Genomic DNA, 21427 nt, shown 5'->3' with positions numbered 1-21427 from the left:
CTCAAAACAAGGTCCCAAATCACTTTTGGGACATACACTAACAAAACAGATTGACATGGGCAGTTTCAGGAGGCAGCTGAGATTTTACACCAACCATCTGTTATTTAAACAAAATTGAGCAGTTGCACATATTGAGAGACAGTTACTAACTCAGGTTGCCTTTTAAGCTTTAACTGTTTGACAGCAAAGAAAAACAACTTAGCATTCAAAATTCACAAAATATTTCCAGCTCCCCTGGATAAAAATGAAGCTACCCATCTCTGCCTCAGGTAAGGTCCAACGCAGATGTGAGTTTTCACAAAATTTAAGTAGATACTTAGGCAAGCAAGCATAGATACCTCAGATATCACTGAGAACAGATACACAGGGAGGAAACAGATCACCCCATACAGCTTGTTCACGTCTGTACTCACTTTTTCTGGTGGTTCTATTAAAAATCATATAGAATGTTTGACTACATTCTATCAAAACCATCAAACTTCCTTACAGCAATTCTCCTATCAAGTCTCTGATGAGAAGCATAAAAGTGGCCTATCATCTCTGCATCTATATAGTTATTGGGAAATACAGGATAGCAAAGCACAAAAGTAGCATGGTTCTCTTGCATTTAAAGAAAGACACACTATAAACAGCAAAAAAGAAGTTTGTGCTGAAAGCATTCTGTGTTACTTTTGTTTATACAAACCAGTCCTGTGTACCTCAATACAGCTTAATCATCTGATTCCCAGGAAACTTTTGTTCCTTTTTTTAGGAATGCATATAATATATACAATGCAGATATAATAATATGTAGTCCACATATTCTTCTACACATACACCTACACATTAGTAGTATTCATTCCTAGATATCTAATCACAAGCTATTTAACATTATTATTATCTGCAAGGTAAATAGCAGGTTTTCTTATGTATTCTCAATCTAAACATCACTGTCATTTTCATAAATTGAACACGTGTTCAATAAGAACATATGATTACTAAGGTAGACATCTCTTCCAGATCCAGTAGAAAATTCAAAAAAATCCCTTAGTTCATCAGGACTGGGCACTATGATCTTAAAAGTTCTTTAGAGGACTTTTGATACCATCTGTGATCAAGTGATCACAATTCTCTCATGAGTACTGATATTCTTGAATACTTTCTTGATATTAGTGGATGTCATTTTCTATGGCAGATGTTAACCACAGAAGAGGTGGATCAACTGGAGAAAGTACAGAGGAGTTTAACAAATGGGATGAGAGAGCTAGAAAGCATGTTCTACTAGAAAGAAGTGGGTTTGTTTAGTCTAAAAAAGAGAAGACTGAGGAAAGATATGATAACAGTCTTCAACTATGTAAAAGGTTGTTGTAATAAGCCTTCTTCATGCCCACAAGGAGTAGGGCAAGAAGCAATGGGCTTAAATTAAAGCAAATACAATTTAGAGATCAAGAAAGGCATTTTATGGAACACTGGAAACTTAAGATTTAAATTTTTAAATACTACCTACTTAAAAATTATGTTAAGTATACAAATGTAGCAAGAACTAAATTTACTAATTGGTATGTACTGTATTACAAATAGATAACGGATGCATTGTGGAGGACCATAACATTTGTCCACATGGAGACTAGGGCAAAACCACCCAAGTGCTGACTGCAGAACCATGGAAGTCATCAAGACAGTAAGATTCATTTTTTCTTCCATAGTGGCCAAAGGCTGAAGATCTGTGCTATGCAATTACTGGATAACTAACTCTTACTGTTGCTTAAGAATATTTAATTTTCCACTTTCTTGTTGACTTAGTTCAGTTCACATACAAGAAGAGTATATCAAAATTCTAATTTTGGTCAGAGGAACTCAAAATGAAAAATAATGAAAAGCACGCGGTAAGGGAGCTGTTCTCCCTACATCACAAGTTTAAGTAAATTATTCTGATGTTAAAAGCATTTCACCCTTTCTCCCTCCAGTGTTGCTTATTATCAACATCTGGCCTTAACCACTTTCTTTTCTAAAAATCATTTTGATGAGTCTGGAAAAGCAGAAATACAAGTAACTATTAACTAAACACCAACATTCAAATCATTTCATCAATGTCTACCACGCAGCCAATATTTCATTTTTTCCTTTAAGGTGGGGAAAATTCTGAACTGAATGCTGGAAGTCTTATTTAACTCACCTCAGTGTTAGTCATCCAACAAAACAGGCAATAATCACACCTTATGATGAGGTAAGAACTGTTCCTCATAATGTTTACTTCAAAAAAGGAGTGACAGGAAATTTTGTGCCTATATATCACCTGGTGATTTGAAAGGCTGTAGAAATCTAACTAAAGCATAGTGCTTTATTAGTTTTCTGCTTGGAAAGGAATAAAACTCATTTTATTTTCTTCTCAAAAATAAGGCTTAGACACTGAACAGTACCTGTGTTTTCAGTACAATCATACTCACTTCTTACTCACTTTAGGAGATGTTGAACAAAGCAAAAAAATATCCATTCCACAGAGTGATGGCCATTTAAAGCAAGAATTGTTTCAGTCACAGGAATTTACGCTGTTTCTGTTAGATGCCCTTTACTCCACTGGACACCTCGCACAGTACATTTTTAGCCATGACAAGACTGCAAACTGAACTATTCTGTGTATAATTAAAAGCCCTGTTTTGCTGACAGATACATCTGATACTTCATCAAAGAAACATTCCTTTTCAATATTGGTTCTCAAAAGACATCTCACATCTTCAAAGAATTGAGATTTGGATTGAACCATCTTGCTAATGAAGCACTAAATTTAGTAAATCAGTTGACATAAATTCATCGTCATCTGACAGGGAATTCTCAAAAAAAACCCCAACTGTTTTGTATAAAAACTTAATCACAGAAAAGAAAGATACATTGCCTGAAAGAGGGGTCATCTTGATGCAATAGAGATTTTTAAGTTACATTTCTCACTGCCTCTGTGGTCAGACATACCTAAACCTAGGACGACATAGAGAAACTTTTCTTTCCCTTATTAATCTTCGACAATAAATTACACTGTATTTCATACCTGTTGGAAGCATTCATCAAATAGAGCTAAAAAAATACATGGCAAAGCACAGCAGCTGTTAATGAAAACCCAATAAATGTCATTGTCCTGGGCTCAGGCTACAATCCCAAGCAGCTTCACAGTTTCCTTAAGACTAAAGAGTACAGGGGTTTCACTTGAACACTTTATTACCTTGAATACTCCTTTTGAAAAAAGCTTTGCAGCCCTCACAAGACCAGACCCCATAATGGTAGCCTGAAGCGTAGTCGTTACAGACAGCACAGTACCGGGTCTCCTTGGTGGACTCCATGGACAGGGTCCCTTTCTCGTTGGTGCTGGACATCCTTTCCCGGATGCTGTGGCGCCTGGTATCAGAGCTTGGCCTGTTAATAGCAAAACAACAATCATTCTTTCAGCAAGGTTAAGGCTCATCCACTCATACAGATTGTGAGAAAGAAAAGCAGATATAGTTCTGAAATGACAGATGGACAGAAAAATAATCTTTTATCACCCTCTGTCTTCTTCTAGTTGGAAAGGTGTAGAACCAGCAAGATACAGGGGAATTTCTCACAAATCAATCTGGTGTTATTAGGTGTTGTATCTTGAAAAATTAAGAAGTTATTTGATAGTCATAATTTTTCCTCAAGACATTACAAAGGAATACAAAAAAAATCAGCATGCTTTTGTGTATCTGCTCCTGTACAAAGGGTTCAGCCTGACTGCAGTATCAGTAGGCAGTTTGAGAATCTGCAGCAAAAATCACTCAATGTTTGCATCTGAATTTGCAAGTTACTTAAATTATTAACCAGGTTATTTTCAAGCATTATTGCCCAATTAGAGATGCAAACTTTCCTTACATTGTCAAAGACATAGTAGTGCATAAAACAGTCTCTATTCGCATTAGAATACCACTTTAATAAAAAATAAGAAGTGGTTTTAACACAAGAAAAGTCAGAAGGTATTAAAAATTGTTGCTGAAGAATTTTCGGTCCAGTGACATACATGTTACTAGACATGCATGACTCATATGTGCAGTATACTACTGAATGAAAACTGAATAAATCTATAATCTAAGTGGCAATGAATTAACATCTAGTCAATCTAGTGAGAGGTTATTATGGGTAGCTGCTGCAGGTGTGGTAAACAATATTCAAATAGATGAAAGCACATGGAACTACCAAGGGAACCAGAAATTAATTCTGGGATTGCTCCTGGAAAGCAAACAGCTCTTGCAAAACATGCTTTCCAGTAAGAAACTGCACTACAAATTGTCCAGGAGACAAATACAATTGGGTGTGACAGCATCAGACAACCTAAGGCATGAAGAATCCTGCTGTTTACAGTAATTATCTACTTACCATGCATGTTTTAATTGCTGGTTAGTATAACAGGTGGCTCTTATCTCTCCAGAGTCCCAACATTTTCTCAAAGAAACATATCCTGGTTTTGAGTCTAGGAGACCAGGGCGCTGTCTTTCAGATTTCTTCCTACATACCCAATTTTGCCATACTCCCTTCTTCAGCACAGCAAAACTTCCTTTGTTTTGATGAACTGAGGCATCTGGCACCAACAGCACCATCCTGTGCCAAACCAATACTCCCCAGCAGCTTTCTGATTACTCTACATGTGCTCAACCATCTGCTTTCATCTAGCCAAAGTTCTCGGACATCCCCTGCTGCAGTTCATCCCAATGCCCAAAACCTTTTTACCAGCCAAAGCCACCTGGACACTCTCAAACATGCTGCCAGTCACCCCCTCAATACTTTTTATATATAATTTCCATTCCCAAATATGATATGTCTTCATTGAATGGTTTTGAATGGCTATCAGTTATTAGAGAAACATGAGGCTGTACCATGTTATATAGCAGAAACTGCTGCTGGCATCATTCAGGGAAACTGCATTTTTTTAAAACCAAAGTTCTTTACCAAGCCTTATATACCAGCTAATTTTGAGCACTTATTTAAATAATTTTTGTTTCCTTGGGACCTGCACAAGACAGAAAAACTGCAAAAGGCAAAGCATCGGCATGGCACAACTCTGGCTTTTTAGTGAAACAGGAAAACTGGAGAATGTCACAATTCTGACAACATGAGTTTAACAAACTAGGCAGGAAAAAAAAATCCTTGTATATTTTAGATGCTGCCACGTGAAAAGGTGAAAACAATATCATTGATAAATCATTATGGGCATAACATATTCTTAGTGTAATTACCCTTTCCAGCTCACCAAACCCAGGTAGCTCTTTTATTCTTCTCCAAGTCCTGAATCTGCCTTTGAATTTGCTTTATCCGAGTGCCTCATTTAATTGACTTCTTTTTTTCTACTGAACACTGATCAAAGCTGTCATTTCTTATCTTCTCCACCCTATTCTCCCCTGCCTGCAACTATCACCTAATCCATCCTCCCAGTATAACTTTTAACAAACCATGATGTGGCTTTTAAATAAACATATATTTTTAGGGGTATAGAACTACAAGAATGTTTAAAATATTTGAGTAAAATAGCAAGCAAGCAAATAACTGTCAATGTAATTTTAACAGCATTAGACTAGTCTGTTAGGTACACATAACCATCTAATAGATATTTAGAATTTTGGGGTTGTTTTTTCAAAACTGTTACAAATATACCTGTTATTGAAGGTAAGGTTCCCAAAATTATTTTCAGATCAATAGAACTAAAAATAAATTACAATTTTATAAAGCCTAACTTTCAAGTTATTTTTTTAAAAAACAGTAAAAGGAAAAAAAATCAGGTTCCAAAATGATTGCATATTTTTGCATGCTTGTCATAATTTTCCAACACCACACACACACACACTTACTAAAGCAATCCTAGTTTCCTAGTTGGATACAAAAGAAAACACTTCAACTAATAAGTAAAACTCAAACAGAGTAAAGAAATACCAAAAAGGATCAGTCATCACCCAGCCCAGAAAAATTAAATTTTAATCTTTTCAGAATATTTATCTTCACTCAGATCAAGACTAGGTTCACAAATATTTTTTTATTAAAATTTTATTTAAGAATAAGAAAAAATATTGAAAAATAGCCTGGAGGAGGGGGAAAAAAAAAACTTTTTCTATCTAGAATAGACAAGAACTCTCATAAAAAATGTACTCTCCAAAGAAAATAAGATGCATAGATACTAACAAGGAAGATGCAGTAAAGAGGGACATCTTTTGCCATGCTGCTTGTGGGAAAACTGAGTCCATCCTCAGTCACACAAAGCCACTTTTTCAGGGGGAGGCTGCAGGCAGCAGCAGTGAGACAGCATGCTCCCTCTAAGCACACGCAGGATCCACGGTGCAAGGGATCACAGAGAGACAGGGCAGCAATGCCACTGCTCACTCCTGCCCTTAATGCCCATGCATTTCATATTTGACTTAGACCACCGTTCCTTTCCTGCACACAAACTTGTTACATCGAAAGAGCACTATAAATCTGTTACAGAGACCTTCACAAAGCAAAATGAATCTAAAGATGGTCTTTGCTGGCTTCCCACCCCCAAAATCAGTGCCACTTGAGCGCCACTTGAGCAAGGTTTTGTGAACTGGCCTTGCAGAGTCATCACATTCAGGCTCTTGTGAACCACAGTGGGAAGCACACTAGAATAACCCTAGCCCCATCCTTCTCTGAAATAATACCTTGCCACCCCTTTTCATTTATACAATGAAAATGAAAGCAGGTAGTAAATAAACTCTAGTATGTATTAGAGGAGGTGAGGAGTAAATCTTTTTGAGAAAAGAATATCCCAATAACACAGAGCTTGCAAATCAAAATAACATCTAAATCAAAATAATGGAAATCAGCTGCTAGTTAGTGCACATCACAGACCACTAATGCTGTGTCCTGACAAAAAATAACAGTCTGTTCTTCACCCAGCTTTCAGTTAGGTTTCAAGGGTTAGCCTTCTGGAGAACATAATGCAATAACCTAACCCAACTTTAATAACTGTGGCAAGATCATCATTCCTAAAATACAATAGCAGAACCCTTTCAACAACTTTCTTTGTAATCTATGCTAATTATAACAACAACACCAAAAAAAAAAAAAAAAAAAGACCAAAAGTTCTGTCAACTAAGTTTATGAAAGAGAAACACAAATCAAAAGGAAAGAAAACCCCAGATAAAGCCCTCCCTCCAAGACCCACACCAAAACAGAACAAATTAGAAAGCAAAAAACCCTTAGAATTTACTGCTCATTTCCAAATGTAATAACATAGCAGACATAAAATGGAAAGTGTTTTGAAACCTACAGAGCAGAAGAAACTTGTCTTCCACACTCACTTTCATGTTTTTCCACCTATGTCGCACTGAGACTGCTCTTCAATAGATCTGTTAGCAAACAAGACACCTCTGCTTTAAACATTCACTCATCACCTGCAACTCTGAATCAGCATAGAGATCATTAACCCCATGTTGACTGTAAGGTGAAAAGAATGCTTACAGGAAGGAACTGTGGTTTTATAATATAAACTCAGGGTTTTATATCACCGTAATCTGACTGTCAGGCAGCATGAATTTAGGAAACCCACATTACAAATCCACCCAACAGCAATATAAGGCCCACTTTACAACAACCCCAGCTTTATCTGAAATAAAGAGATTTCATAGATAGTTCTTAAGGGAAAAGTCATTTAAGCAGTTAAAGCAGACACCTTGAAAAATTCTAGTTTTCTGATTTTACTTTCATACAAGAAACTTTAATTTGCAGCTGTTAAATCTTTCTTACCAGAATGGATGGAAGTTCACAGTGTAAAAAGCCTCAAAACTGATGGCCATTTCAAAAGCAGTCAACATCTAGCACAAATGCTTTTCCACACATCGGACTTATAACACCATTCTACTGTTCAATATGAAATTATTTAACTTGCTGTTAGTATGTGATTTACTACATGGGGCAAAATATTTATGAAAGATTATTTGGACAGAATTAGGTCCTTGAAAATACTTAAAAGACATCTCAAGGAGAAGTACTGCAACAAGAATGACAAAGTATAAAAATAAACAGAAAATTGCCCAGTACATTAAGCACCTCAAAACTGTACTCTCAGAAAGCTCCAATGAATCTGAACAACAAAAAAAAACCCATAAGCCATCCAAATTAAAATGTTGGCTTAAAACAAATATCCCAAAATGCCTAGGGTTGTAATTAAGCTAAATACAACTTGACGATGAAGAGACACAGTCTTACACAGAGCTGTATATCAGACAGAATCACAAGATATTTTAGGATAGATGGGACCTTGGGAGGTGGCCCCATGCCGAGGCAGCATTGGCACAAGACAGGCTACAGCAATGAGGGTGCATTCCAACACCGGGACCAGAAGCCTTGGCTGATCCTCCGCTGGTGATGAAGATCAGCTGGGGCTCACCCTGGGCCTGATTGTGAGTGATTTCCGATCTATGGCTCTGAGCACATTTCTCTCACTCTCTTCCTCCCCAAAACAGAATGGTTTTGTCTATGCTACCAAGGGAGAGGGACCCTTGCAGAGCTTCTGCTGGAACCATGCCCCAGGAGAGGATTAGTCAGACAAACCAAACTGTGCCTGAGAGCGTGAAGCTATTAAGCAGTGAGAGCCATCCTGCTGGTGTTTGCACCCATGCCCTGGCCTTATTTAGGTAACTAAAAATACATGCAGGCCTTTCTTGCCCCGCTATCCTTAGTTTACTCCCTGATCATCAGCAAGTTAATGTCTGGCTGCAGCATTAAAAATGATAGTAATAAGCATTTCCCTTACACAGCAATAATGCCCCTTGCATCTTAGTGCCTACCTCACTAAATGTGATACTTAAGTTCATCTACAATTTCTATATGGGATAAATACAGATGTAAAAGTTTGATACTCCTGGGTGAAAATAATCTGTAGGCTGAGAAGGAGCTGCCTGTAATTCAGATCTCTAAATGGCTTTCCACCAGGGTAAATACAGAGTGCAACCAGAAAGGCCACCAGAGCAGAACTGTACAGCACCTTCCTTCCCACCTGTGACAGCAATGCCGGAGGAGACCTTCATGCTAGAGAAATCTCCCCTGGTCACTTCATATTCCTTTCATGGGTTTGGCTCATATCTCCCCTTCTCCTTCAGGATGAGTGCAGGGACACCTAAACATAATTACCTATGTAGAAGACCCTAAGCTAGTGCAGTGAATGGACGAGGTGAAGAAATAATTGACATAAAGGAATGAGGAGAAGCAATGTAAAGGACTACTTTAAAAATAACAGAAGATACATGTGAAGGCCAACTAAGAAAAAAAATTTGCAAGGAAACCAACTGAAAGCAGGACAGGTTTTAGTGCAGCAAAAAGGAAAAAAGGATAACTGACATGAGAGAAATTTAAGAAAAATATTAAAAGAAATGAAGTCATATGAAAGTTGAATAATAAAATAATCCTAAAATATTGACAGTATTTTACAATGTCTCAGAAAATGTATTTTATAGTCAGAAGACTCTGGGATGTTTTCTTTAGAACTAGAATAAAATACAATTTTATGTGGTAACTAAAGTAAAATAACTTGGGAAAAATAACCCAGTATTGACCAAGAAATGGTAGTGTTGAGGACAGGCTCTGTCAACGTAAGAACAAAAGTTTATCTCCTTAGGTCACCAAAAGTTCTTATCCAACATGAAATTAAACATTTCTTTTGGCACTAGTTCTATCATCTTCCTCCATCCTTAACTCTGGTTAATTTTAAAATGGGTGATTTAAATAATACATTTAGATATGTCAAAATTAAACCATGCCATGTGTGAAGAAAAATCTCGGAATCTCAGAATCATCTAGGTTGGAAGAGATCTCTTGAGATCATCTAGTCCAACCCGCTGCTCAAGCAGGGTATTCTAGAGCAGGTTGCCTGGGCCCACATCCAGTACAGTTTTGCATTTCTCCAAGAATAGTACCTGAAAAAACCTGTGTCAGTGCTTGGTGCCACAGTAAAAGAATGTTTTCTTATGTTCAGGTGGAAATAGTTATATTTTAATTTGTGCCTTTGATACTATTTTTTTTTTTTCTGCAAGGGTACCTTGCTGGCTCATGTTCAGCTTGCTGGTCACCAGGAACCCAAGGTCCCTTTCTGCAAAGTTACTTGCCAGCTAATTGGGCCCTAGCATGTACTGGTTGGTGCCTGGGTTTATTCCCCTGAAGGTGCAGGAATTTGCATTTCCCCTTGTTGAACTTCATGAGGTTCCTGTCAGCCCATTTTTCCAACCTGTAGTGGTCCCTCTGGATGGCAGCACGACACTCTGGTCTGTTAGCCACTCCTCCCAGTTCTGTCTCATCAGCAGACTTGCTAAGGATGCCCTCTGTCCCATTGTAAGTCAATAATGAATACGTTGAACAGTACTGGCTCCAGTACTGAGTCCTGGGATACACCACTAGTTTGTTGCCTGGTTTCAAACACTAGTTTCAACAGGAATTAGTGGCACTGATTGTGGCCCTCTGGGTCTGGTTGTTCAGCCAGTTTTTAATCCCTTTCAGTGTCCACTTACCTAACCCATACTTTGTCAACTTGTCATAGAATCGTAGAATCATTTAAGTTGGAAAAGGCCTTTGAGATCGAGTCCAACTGCAAACCTAACGCTGCCAAGTCCACCACCAAACCATGCCCCTAAGTGACACATCTGCAGGTCTTTTAAATGCCTCCAGGGATAGTGACTCAACCACTTCCCTGGGCAGCCTGTTCCAATGCTTGACAGCTCTTCCACTGAAGGCATTTTCCTAATATCCAATCTAAACCTCCCCTGGTGCAACTTGAGGCCATTTCCTCTTGTCCCATCACTTGTTACTCAGGAGAAGAGACCAACACCCACCTCACTACAAACTCCTTCCAGGTAGCTGTAGAGACCAATACAGTCCCCCATGAGCGTCCTTTTCTCCAGGCTAAACATCCCCAGTTCCCTCAGCCACTCCCCATCAGACTTGTGCCCCAGCTCCGTTGCCCGTCTCTGGACACGCTCCAGCACCTCAGTGTCTGCCTTGCAGTGAGGGGTCCCCACCTGAACACAGGGTTCCAGGTGCGGCCTCACCGGTGCCGGGTACAGGGGGGCGGTCACTGCCCTCGTCCTGCTGGCCACACTGCTTCTGACACCAGCCAGGACGCTGTTGGCCCCCTTGGCCACCTGGGCACACTGCTGGCTCATGCTCATGGCTGTCAGCCAGCACCCCCAGGCCCTTTCCCGCCAGGCCCTTTCCAGCCGCTCTGCCCCAGCCTGTAGCGCTGTGTGGGGCTGGTGTGACCCAGGTGCAGGACCCGGCACTGAGCCCTGTTGAACCTCATGCAGTTGGCTGGGCCCATCCAGCCTGTCCAGGTCCCTCTGCAGAGCCCTCCTGCCCTCAAGCAGATCAACACTCCCACCCAACTTGGTGTCATCTCCGAGCTTACTGAGGGTGTGCTTGATTCCCTCATGCAGATCATGGATAAAGATATTAAAGAGATAAAAATATTAATCTCTTCTAAATCCATTTGCTAAAGTCAGTATAAATTTGCACATCTTTCAGCCCCTTAAAACTTATTTTTTGACAAATTTAATTTTTTTCTCAGATCTGTCGCTAATATTTGCAGACTGGATTAAAGTTTAGAGAGATGTTCTATACACAGTCACTGCACAGTCCATGGCATTTCCAGCCACATTTTCTGGAGGTTCTATTTACGGAAGGCAAAGAGCACCCAGGTTCCTTGTTCACATGCTTGATACATGAATATGGATGTTTTCATTATTTCCCTTTCCCATACTTCCACTCTCGGGGTCAGTTTTCCATAGTTTATAAATGTGAGCAGCTGACCCCCTTCACAACATAGAAGTTTGCTCAACATTCTGAAAAACATGGAAGCTTTCCTTGGGGATGGCAAGGGAGTTGCGGGGTGTGTTTAAAAGAGGAAAGAGATCAATCTATTTGTCAGTTCAATGGGTCTGAAATTTGAATTTATACAAATAAGTCTTCAGAATAAATACTGAGAAATTAGTACTGTTTCATTCTATTTATCAGTGCGGTTGGAATTTAAACTACAACTCACAGGGTCATTTTCGTTAGTCTTAAGTGGTGGTATAGCTGTACCTCACTGAGTAGAATAGAACTCAAACAATTCTGAAGCAATGGAAATTTTCTGGCTTTTTTCTTATGCACAGAAGGTTAGTAATTTCTTTCTGTACGTAAGGTGAATGCAGAAACACCCACACATGCTTTATATGAATATACATGAAAAGAAGATTAACATTTTAAATATAGCACACGGCTGAACTGCACCTTGCAAATACAACTGAAACTTTCATTTATCCCTGCTGCGCATATATATATTATCTTCATTTATATGACCATACTTTTTACAAGGCAACAGCTCATCAGTGCACAAAATAAAAAGAATTCTTTAAATGAGCAGCTATTCTGTCTGGTGTTTTTTTCCTGACAGTTCAGTGTCCGGTGCCTTACTATCAGCACACTATCCAAATTCAGCTATAACATCAGAATTAATTTCCTTCCAAGATTTCCATGCCACTATAGCATTTTAGCAGTTGACAGGTGCTAATGAATGTATTTTTCCAATCCTCTTGTGAGTTGAAAGGATAAAAAATGAGGCTGAGAGAGATTAAGGTCAAAAGTATATAGTGAGTTATGTGCAACCTAAGTTTGTTAAGTACCCACCATTAAATAACATCTTGCACGTTCAGAGTGCTACTTCCCTTGTCTGCAATTGCAAGGTTAAATGTTCAACACTTACATGAATCAGACCGTAGGACTTCCATTCAGCACAAAGAAAATTCCAAAACAACATGAGAATACCTGGGAGGAGTTTGATTTAAATGGTTTCTGAACTTCACAGAAGCATTTGTGTCAGGGTTAAACAGAGAATTTAGTTCCCCAGGCCAGCAATCAGCTGCCTTCACATAACACTTCTTGAAATTTTTGCCTTATTCCTTTTTTTATTTACCAGTCTTTGCAAAAAGTGAGTAGAGAATTTACAAAGAGTGACATATTTCACTATATGGGCATGACACATTCCAGAGTTGATCCTTTTCATTTATTGAAACAGCAGCCCACTTATGATTACCTTATAATTATGAAAATAAGTATTATAATAATAATCACAAAGGCACAATAAGACCAAATAAGATTTGCACAGGTCGTCTTAATTTGAGCTTATTAAAAATAAAAGTTTGCAAATGTTTTTTCTGTGTAGCTTCTCACGCTGAAGAGGACATCTAGAAAACCAAAAATGTTATCCTTCTGCCTCATATTTATAGTCACAATCAGCAGGGCTGGGACATGTTGGTGCACCTCTCGCTTGCCTTAACGCAGCAGGTGATGGCAGGAGATCACTGCCATTCCTGAGCAGCAGAGGAAGGTTATGAGTGATACCTGCTAACAGCTGTACATTTTGACACTACAAGTCCTTTATTCTACTCTTGTTTGTGAGAAATGAAAGCTAGTAAATACACAAAGGCTGCTGCCACTGCTGTCAGTGGAAGTGTCTGCTCTGTCCTTCCACAGCTCTTCCTTTTCAAATGCTCTTGCTTGATCCACCCAGTTCCTTTTGTCCTATTCTTACACTTAACTGTACCTTTGGGCTTTTCCTTCCAGACACAGTCTCCCTGTCCAGAAAGGACAAACTCATCTTCTTCTCCAGTGTGTGGCCTGACTCTCTGGCTACTTCCATGCCCAGACTCCCTGCAGGCACCTCACACAAAACTCTCCTTCTCCTTCTATCATTGCTTACTTTCCTTGTGTCCTGAGCAGAAAGGTTCTGCTCTTCTGCCTCACTCTGTACCCTTTTAACCTGTCTGCCAAGATTACTTAGCTTCTGTTAATCTTGATATACAATCCTACTTTCCTTTGACCTGCCCCACCAGTTCCACAAACACATACTAAGATTTGTAACTGAGGAAGGACTGAGGGACCCGAGAATTGCCATTTGTTGACCATGTATAACTCATTGATCATAAAAGGACAAAATTATACTTTTTACCAAGGCTGAACTTAAAATCTCTGAAATAATGAGCTGTTCACCACAATAAGTGCTATGAACTATCGACAAAAAAACCTATTATGTTTCAAGTCAGTCAAAACAGAATTTAAAAATATAAAGTAAAAAAACCAAACAAACAAACAAAAAAAACCAAAACCAAACCATCAACACAATTATTATTTTTTTTATGATAGCTTTAAAGCTATGAAATGTCATTTATGTAAAGGGTCTTGCCTTCTATGGTTTGTACTTCTGTCGTTTCTCCTCTGGGCTGGGACTGCACTTCTTGTAAGGCAAGCCTTCGTCACAGTAACCACCCTCATTGGAGCTCTGAGGTTCTGTGTGCCAGGACACTTTGCCCATGGGATAAAACAGGGGCCAGAAACACATCTTTGAAGAACTAATTGAGAGATGTCATGCAAGCCATAATATGTGATAAATCCCATAATATTTCTTGCCAGAATTTCACTTCTGAATTAAGAAAAAATATTACCCTCATTAATATTTTGGAGACTATTGAAATCAACACCGAAATCGAATTTCTGCAAAAAAAGGTTCGGACAACAAAATTCCTCTTTTTTTTTTTAATTTTCAAGCAAAAAACATTTTCTGTGGGATTTTCATTTTGCAGAAATCCAGTTTTAAAAAGTTTTTACAGAAAGATATTCAAACATCAAAACATTTATTTTCATGTAATACACAAAGAAATACAAATGTACATAATAAGCAAGAAGAATCCCAAGACACATGCATAGGTACAGTTCTGCAGGGTTAAGCAGGAGCAGAACTCAATGCTAACTACCAGTAGTCAAACTGTCCTACAGTCTCAAAGTGAAAGTGACATGAACAGACCTACAAAAATTACATACTCTTCAATCACTATACACTAACATTCAGTAAAGCAGGGACAGAGTATCGCTGAAAAGATTATATATCTAGACCTGCCCCACTGGAACTTGTTTTGACTCATCCTTACGTTATTTCCAATAATTCAGCCTCTCTCCGTGGACTGTTTGCTGCTTCACTACCAATCGTTCAGCCTAAGTCCTCTCTGCTGGAATCTAAGTTCATTTGTCCTCAGCTCTTTTTAGTTAGCCCAGAGAACAATTCGGCTGCTGCCCTCTCAGTACATATTCTACCTTTGTAAGGCTCCTGCTACACCAGCTCTCAGCCTTCAGCCTTCCTTCCAGAGTCTCCTTCAATTCCCCCATCTTGCTGCTCTCATAAGGACTTTGATTGCCCCTCAGTGGGCATAATTCTGAATGAGGCCTTGCCAGTCTCTCCTGAAACAACATATTGACCTGTTCATCTGTTCTTCTGTTCACAGAATAAAATTTTACTTTTCTGCAAAAGATTACTGTTGTCTTGTATTTAGCTCATTATCTTCTCTACCCCTTAGGCTATTATGTATTCTACAGTCCTTTTGCCTACTTAGTAATTCCCCAGTTGTACTTGTGCATTAGATTTCTCCATCCCAAAGACTGGGCACCACACTGACCTTTAGTGAATTTGAGAAATATTTAATGTTTCAGATTCTGTTCTGGCAACCAGCGCTAGGAAAACGTTCTCTTACATACTTACCTTTCAGGTGGCCCATTTACAGTTCTCTACTACTTTTAACAATTGGCAGATAACATTTGCCTATTTAAAATTAATGGTACTATTTTATCTTTGGAGTAAAATATCTGCAAATTATTGTTTTTACGTATCTTTTGAATCCCTGATTACTGGATGATCCTCCTTCTCTTTAAGGAACACAAGTGAAATAAATATTTTGAGCCAGTTCCCCAGGATCCAAAATAATGACCAGCCAACTTGCTCAGGGTTTCTCTGCCCGTGTGTACCTCCTGCCAGGCAGAGTTTTGCCTGGGCACTATCTGTCTCTGTCACAATCTCTCAGATCAGTTAGGCAATCCCACAGACTAGTGCATGAAGAGTCATCTAAGGAAAAACATTAACCCACTGTCTAAAAGCATGCCAAATTTGATGAAAAAGCTGCTGAAACAAAGTGCCTCTGGGAAACGCACAGATATGATTTTCTGGCAGCAATACTGAATTGGTGTGTGGCTCTGGGGACAGAAGCAACAGGGACCTGAGTGTGACAATCAGCTGTGCCCACAAGTGTGTCAGAGTGGAGCCAGCCCCCACCCTCACCAACACTCTGGAAACATGGACACTGGACATCTCACTTTAGTGTAAACAGTCAGAAGAATAAAATACGTTTGAAAAGCTGGAAGCATGAACAACATCAAAAGGCAGCTTCAGCTGACAATCTCCAGAAATCTCTACAGCTTTCATGCTTAGAAACATCTAGTCACCCTTGTCTCTACTAAAGCTACGCTAAGCCTCAAAGACCAAGCTGAAAAGTTGTACCGCTGTATATCTCACGTGTCTTACAAATTTTGTGAAGAAGCTGAAGTTCAGCCTTCCATATAAGAATATAACACATCCAGAAGAGGTCTTTTCTCGGGATTTCACTTTTCTTAGCAAACTTCCTTCAGAATTACTCAGTTACTTGGCTATTTTAGTTTTTCTTTTCTAACATTCAGATAAACTAGCACAATCCTACCATCTGAAAGGAAAAGGTTAAATGCACTCAATAGATTGGAAAAGGGTGTTTCAGGAAATGCTGTCAGATTCTTACACTTACCTCCAGACAATTTCAAAGGTAAATGCCAGCAAAAACACAGGAATCAGTCATAAATCTTCCTTCACCATGCCTTTATAGGGCTTTTATGGGCTTGTATGTTCCTTTTATTCCTGGACAAGCCCTCTTTCCAAATACTTCAGATGCACACATTAAGACTGCAGTTTAACCAGTTGCCCAAAGCTTCATTAAATTCCTAGGAAAATCTTTCAATGACCAACCTTAAACAAGACATTTTTAAAGAAAAATGCTTAAAAGATATAAATGTTCTCCTTTACATCAACCTCAAAAAATATGTTAAATATGAATGCAGACTGTGTAACACAACATTACAATGTAGATAACATTGTTTCAATCTAAACCAATCTATGATTTAAAATGGCTGTTTTTCTTTTAAATAACATTTTAAACTGAAAATATAACTGAGTACACTGCAATTTGAAAAGAAACTTTTGAAACAAAACACCGGCACAGCCACATATGATCCTAACAAAGAAATCAGAGGGCTCTGGGCCACAAGGAAATAAAAGACTACTTAAAGTAGTGCTTTTAAGTTCATCAAAGTGCATGCAGACCTCTTGAACCAACTGATACAAAGCACAGGGAAGAGACAAAAATCTTTTCCCAAAGAGTTTACAGCCCAGGCCAACAAGCCACTCTGGCAGCTGCTAGCAAGAATACAAAAAGACTAGGCAGAGGTGCCAAGCCCAAAGACACTATGTGGGCAGCAGGGAAGGAACTAGGCACTTAGGAAAATCTGACACTTGCACGTAGAAATGCTTGTGTACTTGCCTCAGAAGATGTGGTTTATCAGCAGCTTCTTGTTTGTGCCCCAAAACAGTAAACCCTAGGAACAGAGCCTCTGCAGTCCTTGAACTAAAATTGCACAGTCTAGGGCCCAGCGAAAGAAAAAAAAAAAGAGTTCCTAAACATACAGACCTGTTTGTGCTTAAGCCAGTTTCATCAAATCAAACTACTAATACATGGGACCTACACAATCCCCATAACACAAGCAGATTAATTTCCTTGCAATCCACGGCTAGCCTGCAGTATCAGCAGGAGATGAAATCCCATCCACAACTGGTACACTGTGTGTTGTGGTGCCACACTTGCTTGACAGTTGAAAAGACAGAGGCACCAGCCCTAGCTGATGCCCATGTACAAGGAATGTGCATCCTAGAAATTAAACTATGGCTTGGAAGTCACACGCTTGAAAGTATAACAAGTTTAACAGATGGGACAAAAGCACGTGGCTGAGTGTTAACAATCAAAGGACGGGTGACATAAGCATGACAGAAGGCAAACAAATAGCCCATCTGAAAACACATCATACTGACCAGTCATTGCATACAAGGGCTGCATTTCACCTGCAGCATTGGGCTACTAAACGCGTTCACAGCACTCTAGTACTGTCCGGCCAAAAGAATACCTGTGCTTTGTAGCTTGTTATATACTCTTCTTCTTCTTCTGTTAAGAAAAATTAATAACAAATCATGTCACGTTTCAGCCTTGAGAAGTCTGGACCCGAGTAGGGAAGATGCAAACCTCAAAGTAGCATGCTTTAGTTTGTCCTTTCAGTCAAAATGGAGGCAAGACGGATGCACACAGAAATATGATATCTCACAAAATCCGAGTAGTTTGTGGGGAAACATTGCTCCAGCTGAGGTACTTGATTCATACTTGTTCTCTGGAAAGTGATGAATTCCACTTTGCGTGCCAATTAATTCTTTGAATATTAATGAAGAGTAAACCACGTGATAGACATGTTGAAGTTTGAAACAGAGCAGTGAAGTCTAGCAATGCAAGGTAGCCTAGTCATTAGGTGTGTGCTATCTTTATAAGGCCAGGCCTCATTGACACAGTGAAATAAAATGTAACTTATCTATAATGTTTGTCATAGATGATCTCCAGAAACAGAAAATTACATATGCTAAAAATATAGTTGAAAGTGTAAGAAATAGAAAATAAAATTAATAAGAAAGAAAAGCTGAAGTGATTGTTATATAAAGCATACAATTTGAGACACCTCTGCCAAACTGATTTTCAAAATGATTTTAAAGTTTTTAGATCCTACAGTTCTCCTTCCCTTCAAGTAACCCCTAGACATCACTTCTGAAAATTTAGTGTTAAAGGTTACAACGGCTGTCATTTTTCCTTATGTCTAAGAAGTTAGAGCTGCAAACTGTTGCCACACTGGGCAGTCTTGCTCGCCCTTCATTTCTGGCCATAGACACTTAGGCCCAGAGTAGCAAATTAATGCTGTTCAACACACAGCCACAAAACCTGAGAAAAAGGAGACCAGAGAACACAGGGTGAAGAAAGAAGGATCCCAACTGTGTGGTCACATTGGTTTACTAATGCAGCCACAAGAATCATGACCAGAAATGTGACGGGAAAAACTTTCAGTGGGAACTTTCAGCTGATCAGACTAATGGTTACATTACAGCTGTATAACATATTAATATAGCGGATTGAAAAACTGGACTGTGTTCTTTTCCTTACTCCTCTGTATCTTCTATTTCCTGCTTGTAGACTGAAGATCTTTCTGTTGTTCTTCATGTGCGTCTCAATCATCAGTACTAACCAAATAGTAAACAATAAGTTTTACGTATCTACATTATCTAAATTATCCCAAAGTAGTTAAAATATTCATTCAGATAATGTCCACAGATAAATTTGCATATGCTGAACTATGCAATCAATAGTAAATAAAGAAAACCTGGTAGGAAATACATTCATATAGCTAACTGCACATAATATATGTTTGCAAAACTGCTTGTTGATGTATTTTGGAAGTAACACGCAGCAATGTGTGAGAAATCAGGTCTGTGAGAAATCGGTGCACTTGCCTTTTGTGTTGGTGATATTTTTGTTTCAAGACATTAAGAGGTTACATTTTGTTTTGGCAAATCCTTGTCATCTAATTGTGTTATTTCTTATTCCTCACTGCAACAGAGAATACGCTGAAGTGCTTCAGAGGTGCCACAATATAGCACCTCATTAATCTCACTTTTTATTGTTGGTAGGCAGTAATTGCTCCCTGCCCTAAAAATTACAAAGGAAGGAAAAAGTCTGTTAGATAGAGGTTTTTTTTCCATGCAGCATTAAATGTACAGTATTATGGACACAGTAGCCACACTTCTGTCATGACATTTATAAACATATTATTAACTATTCACATGTGACACACATAATACCAGTGTACTAGATGCAAGGAACCCCTGCTGAATCTTTTTTCTTTCTTTTCCAGATATGCACGCTTCTTGTAAATGCAAGAAAAAAGTGGAACCTGGGTGGGTGGTTTTTTTTTCTTGCATAATATTCTTTAATGGTTACCTATGGCAAAAAAATTATCTATTTACTCATTTCTAGCCAAAATATTCCCTGTTGCATACAGCTGAATGTTGGAAGTGGATGCTGTACTAAGCTTGGCATGGCAAATCTATCAACCCACCCTGGTCCAACCCAAGCCTCAGCAGGAAAGCAGCAGGTCAGTGGAGCTGAGGCTGGTGGCTGACTACAGCACATCCCTGCGCACCTCTGCTGGCAGCATCTGATCACAGCCACTCTGCCCCTCACAGCATTAGGACTGAGCAGGAGCCAGCAGCTATGACTCACCTTTCTTCAAAACAACCTAACAGATTTTGCATTTCCTCAGACCAAAATGGACCCAAAAGTTTCCAACACTCTATTTCAGATATTACTCTTCCAGAAAATTATTGGAATGAGCAGCAGCTTCAGACATAACACCAGGCTCTCATCTAGGCTTACTGTGGTATAAATATGAGCAAAAATAATGCTTGATTTTCAAACAGTCCATGTATTAAAAATATATATCAGAAGTATTCCATAAGACAAACAGGTTGATATTTGAATTATTGTCCAAAGGCCTCTGTTACTTGATTTACTTCTTTTTTTGGTTTTAATTTTGTTCCAACCTTAATAAAAATACTTAGAAGCATCAATAACAGTTCTAAAGTTCTACTGTCTTTCTTCATATGGCTCCACCTAACATCTCAGGTACTTGTTTTTAAATTGAAGCACATAGCATTAGATAGCCAAGCTTGAAACCATAGTCGCTTGATTTCACATACATATTTACATAGATTTAGAGATGATGAAACTAAATAATTCTAACCAATATCAGTCTGTTTCCAAATCCAGAATCCACAACCAGTTTCAATCAGGTTATCTTGGAAAGTATAATATGAAAAATGGAAAGATAAGCCAACAGCGCAGAGATTCTGACTGAAGATGTCTTAGTTGTGTCTTCATTCTCCAGCCTCAACACTGCTCCACAAATCCCTGTGGGAACTGCCACACCAGACATATTCCTGATTCCTCTTTTCACTTGCTGATAAAATGTGAACACTTCGCATTCATACCCAAGAGCTCAGCTCCTCGCTAGTTCTACACTCTGAAGTACACATCCCACAGGAATTGAACAATGGTACAAGTACACGCACAGCAGCAGGCTCTGAAAAGGTAACTACACGTAACTCTGCATCATGGTGCTTAAGAGAAGGGTTGCTGTTGCAGATGCTAGTGAGTCAGGAGATGAGAAAAAGACATAGGAAAGGAGACATAAAGAGCATCCCACCCCTGTTATGATGCAGCTCTGCAGACCCAGAAAAATCCACCGAACACAACAGACAACAACTCTTAGTTGACTTATAATGTATGTATATAGGTACCCGCAAGTAGGTTTTGGGTTAGATTTGATTCATATCCAAAGCACCTCCTGACAAAAGGTTTGGGTTCTTTTTTGTTTAAGGAGACAGGAGATATTTTTCAGACAGAATTCAGCTAAACCCCTT

General features: G+C 38.9%; 1 protein-coding gene across 2 annotated transcripts in view; it reads right to left on the bottom strand.

The window, feature by feature from the left end:
* ESR1 (estrogen receptor 1) overlaps positions 1–21427 on the bottom strand; it is a 193574-nt gene that overhangs the window by 79072 nt on the left and 93075 nt on the right. For both annotated transcript variants that reach the window (XM_056344214.1, XM_056344215.1), the window contains one exon: positions 3194–3384. In XM_056344214.1, the coding sequence (XP_056200189.1) occupies positions 3194–3384 (191 nt within the window). The remainder of the gene's footprint in view (positions 1–3193; positions 3385–21427) is intronic.

Source organism: Falco biarmicus, chromosome 6, assembly GCF_023638135.1.
Source record: "Falco biarmicus isolate bFalBia1 chromosome 6, bFalBia1.pri, whole genome shotgun sequence".
Classification (NCBI taxonomy): Eukaryota; Metazoa; Chordata; class Aves; order Falconiformes; family Falconidae; genus Falco; species Falco biarmicus.
Note: the sequence above shows the minus strand (reverse complement) of the source record. Positions and strands in the feature narration are given on the sequence as shown.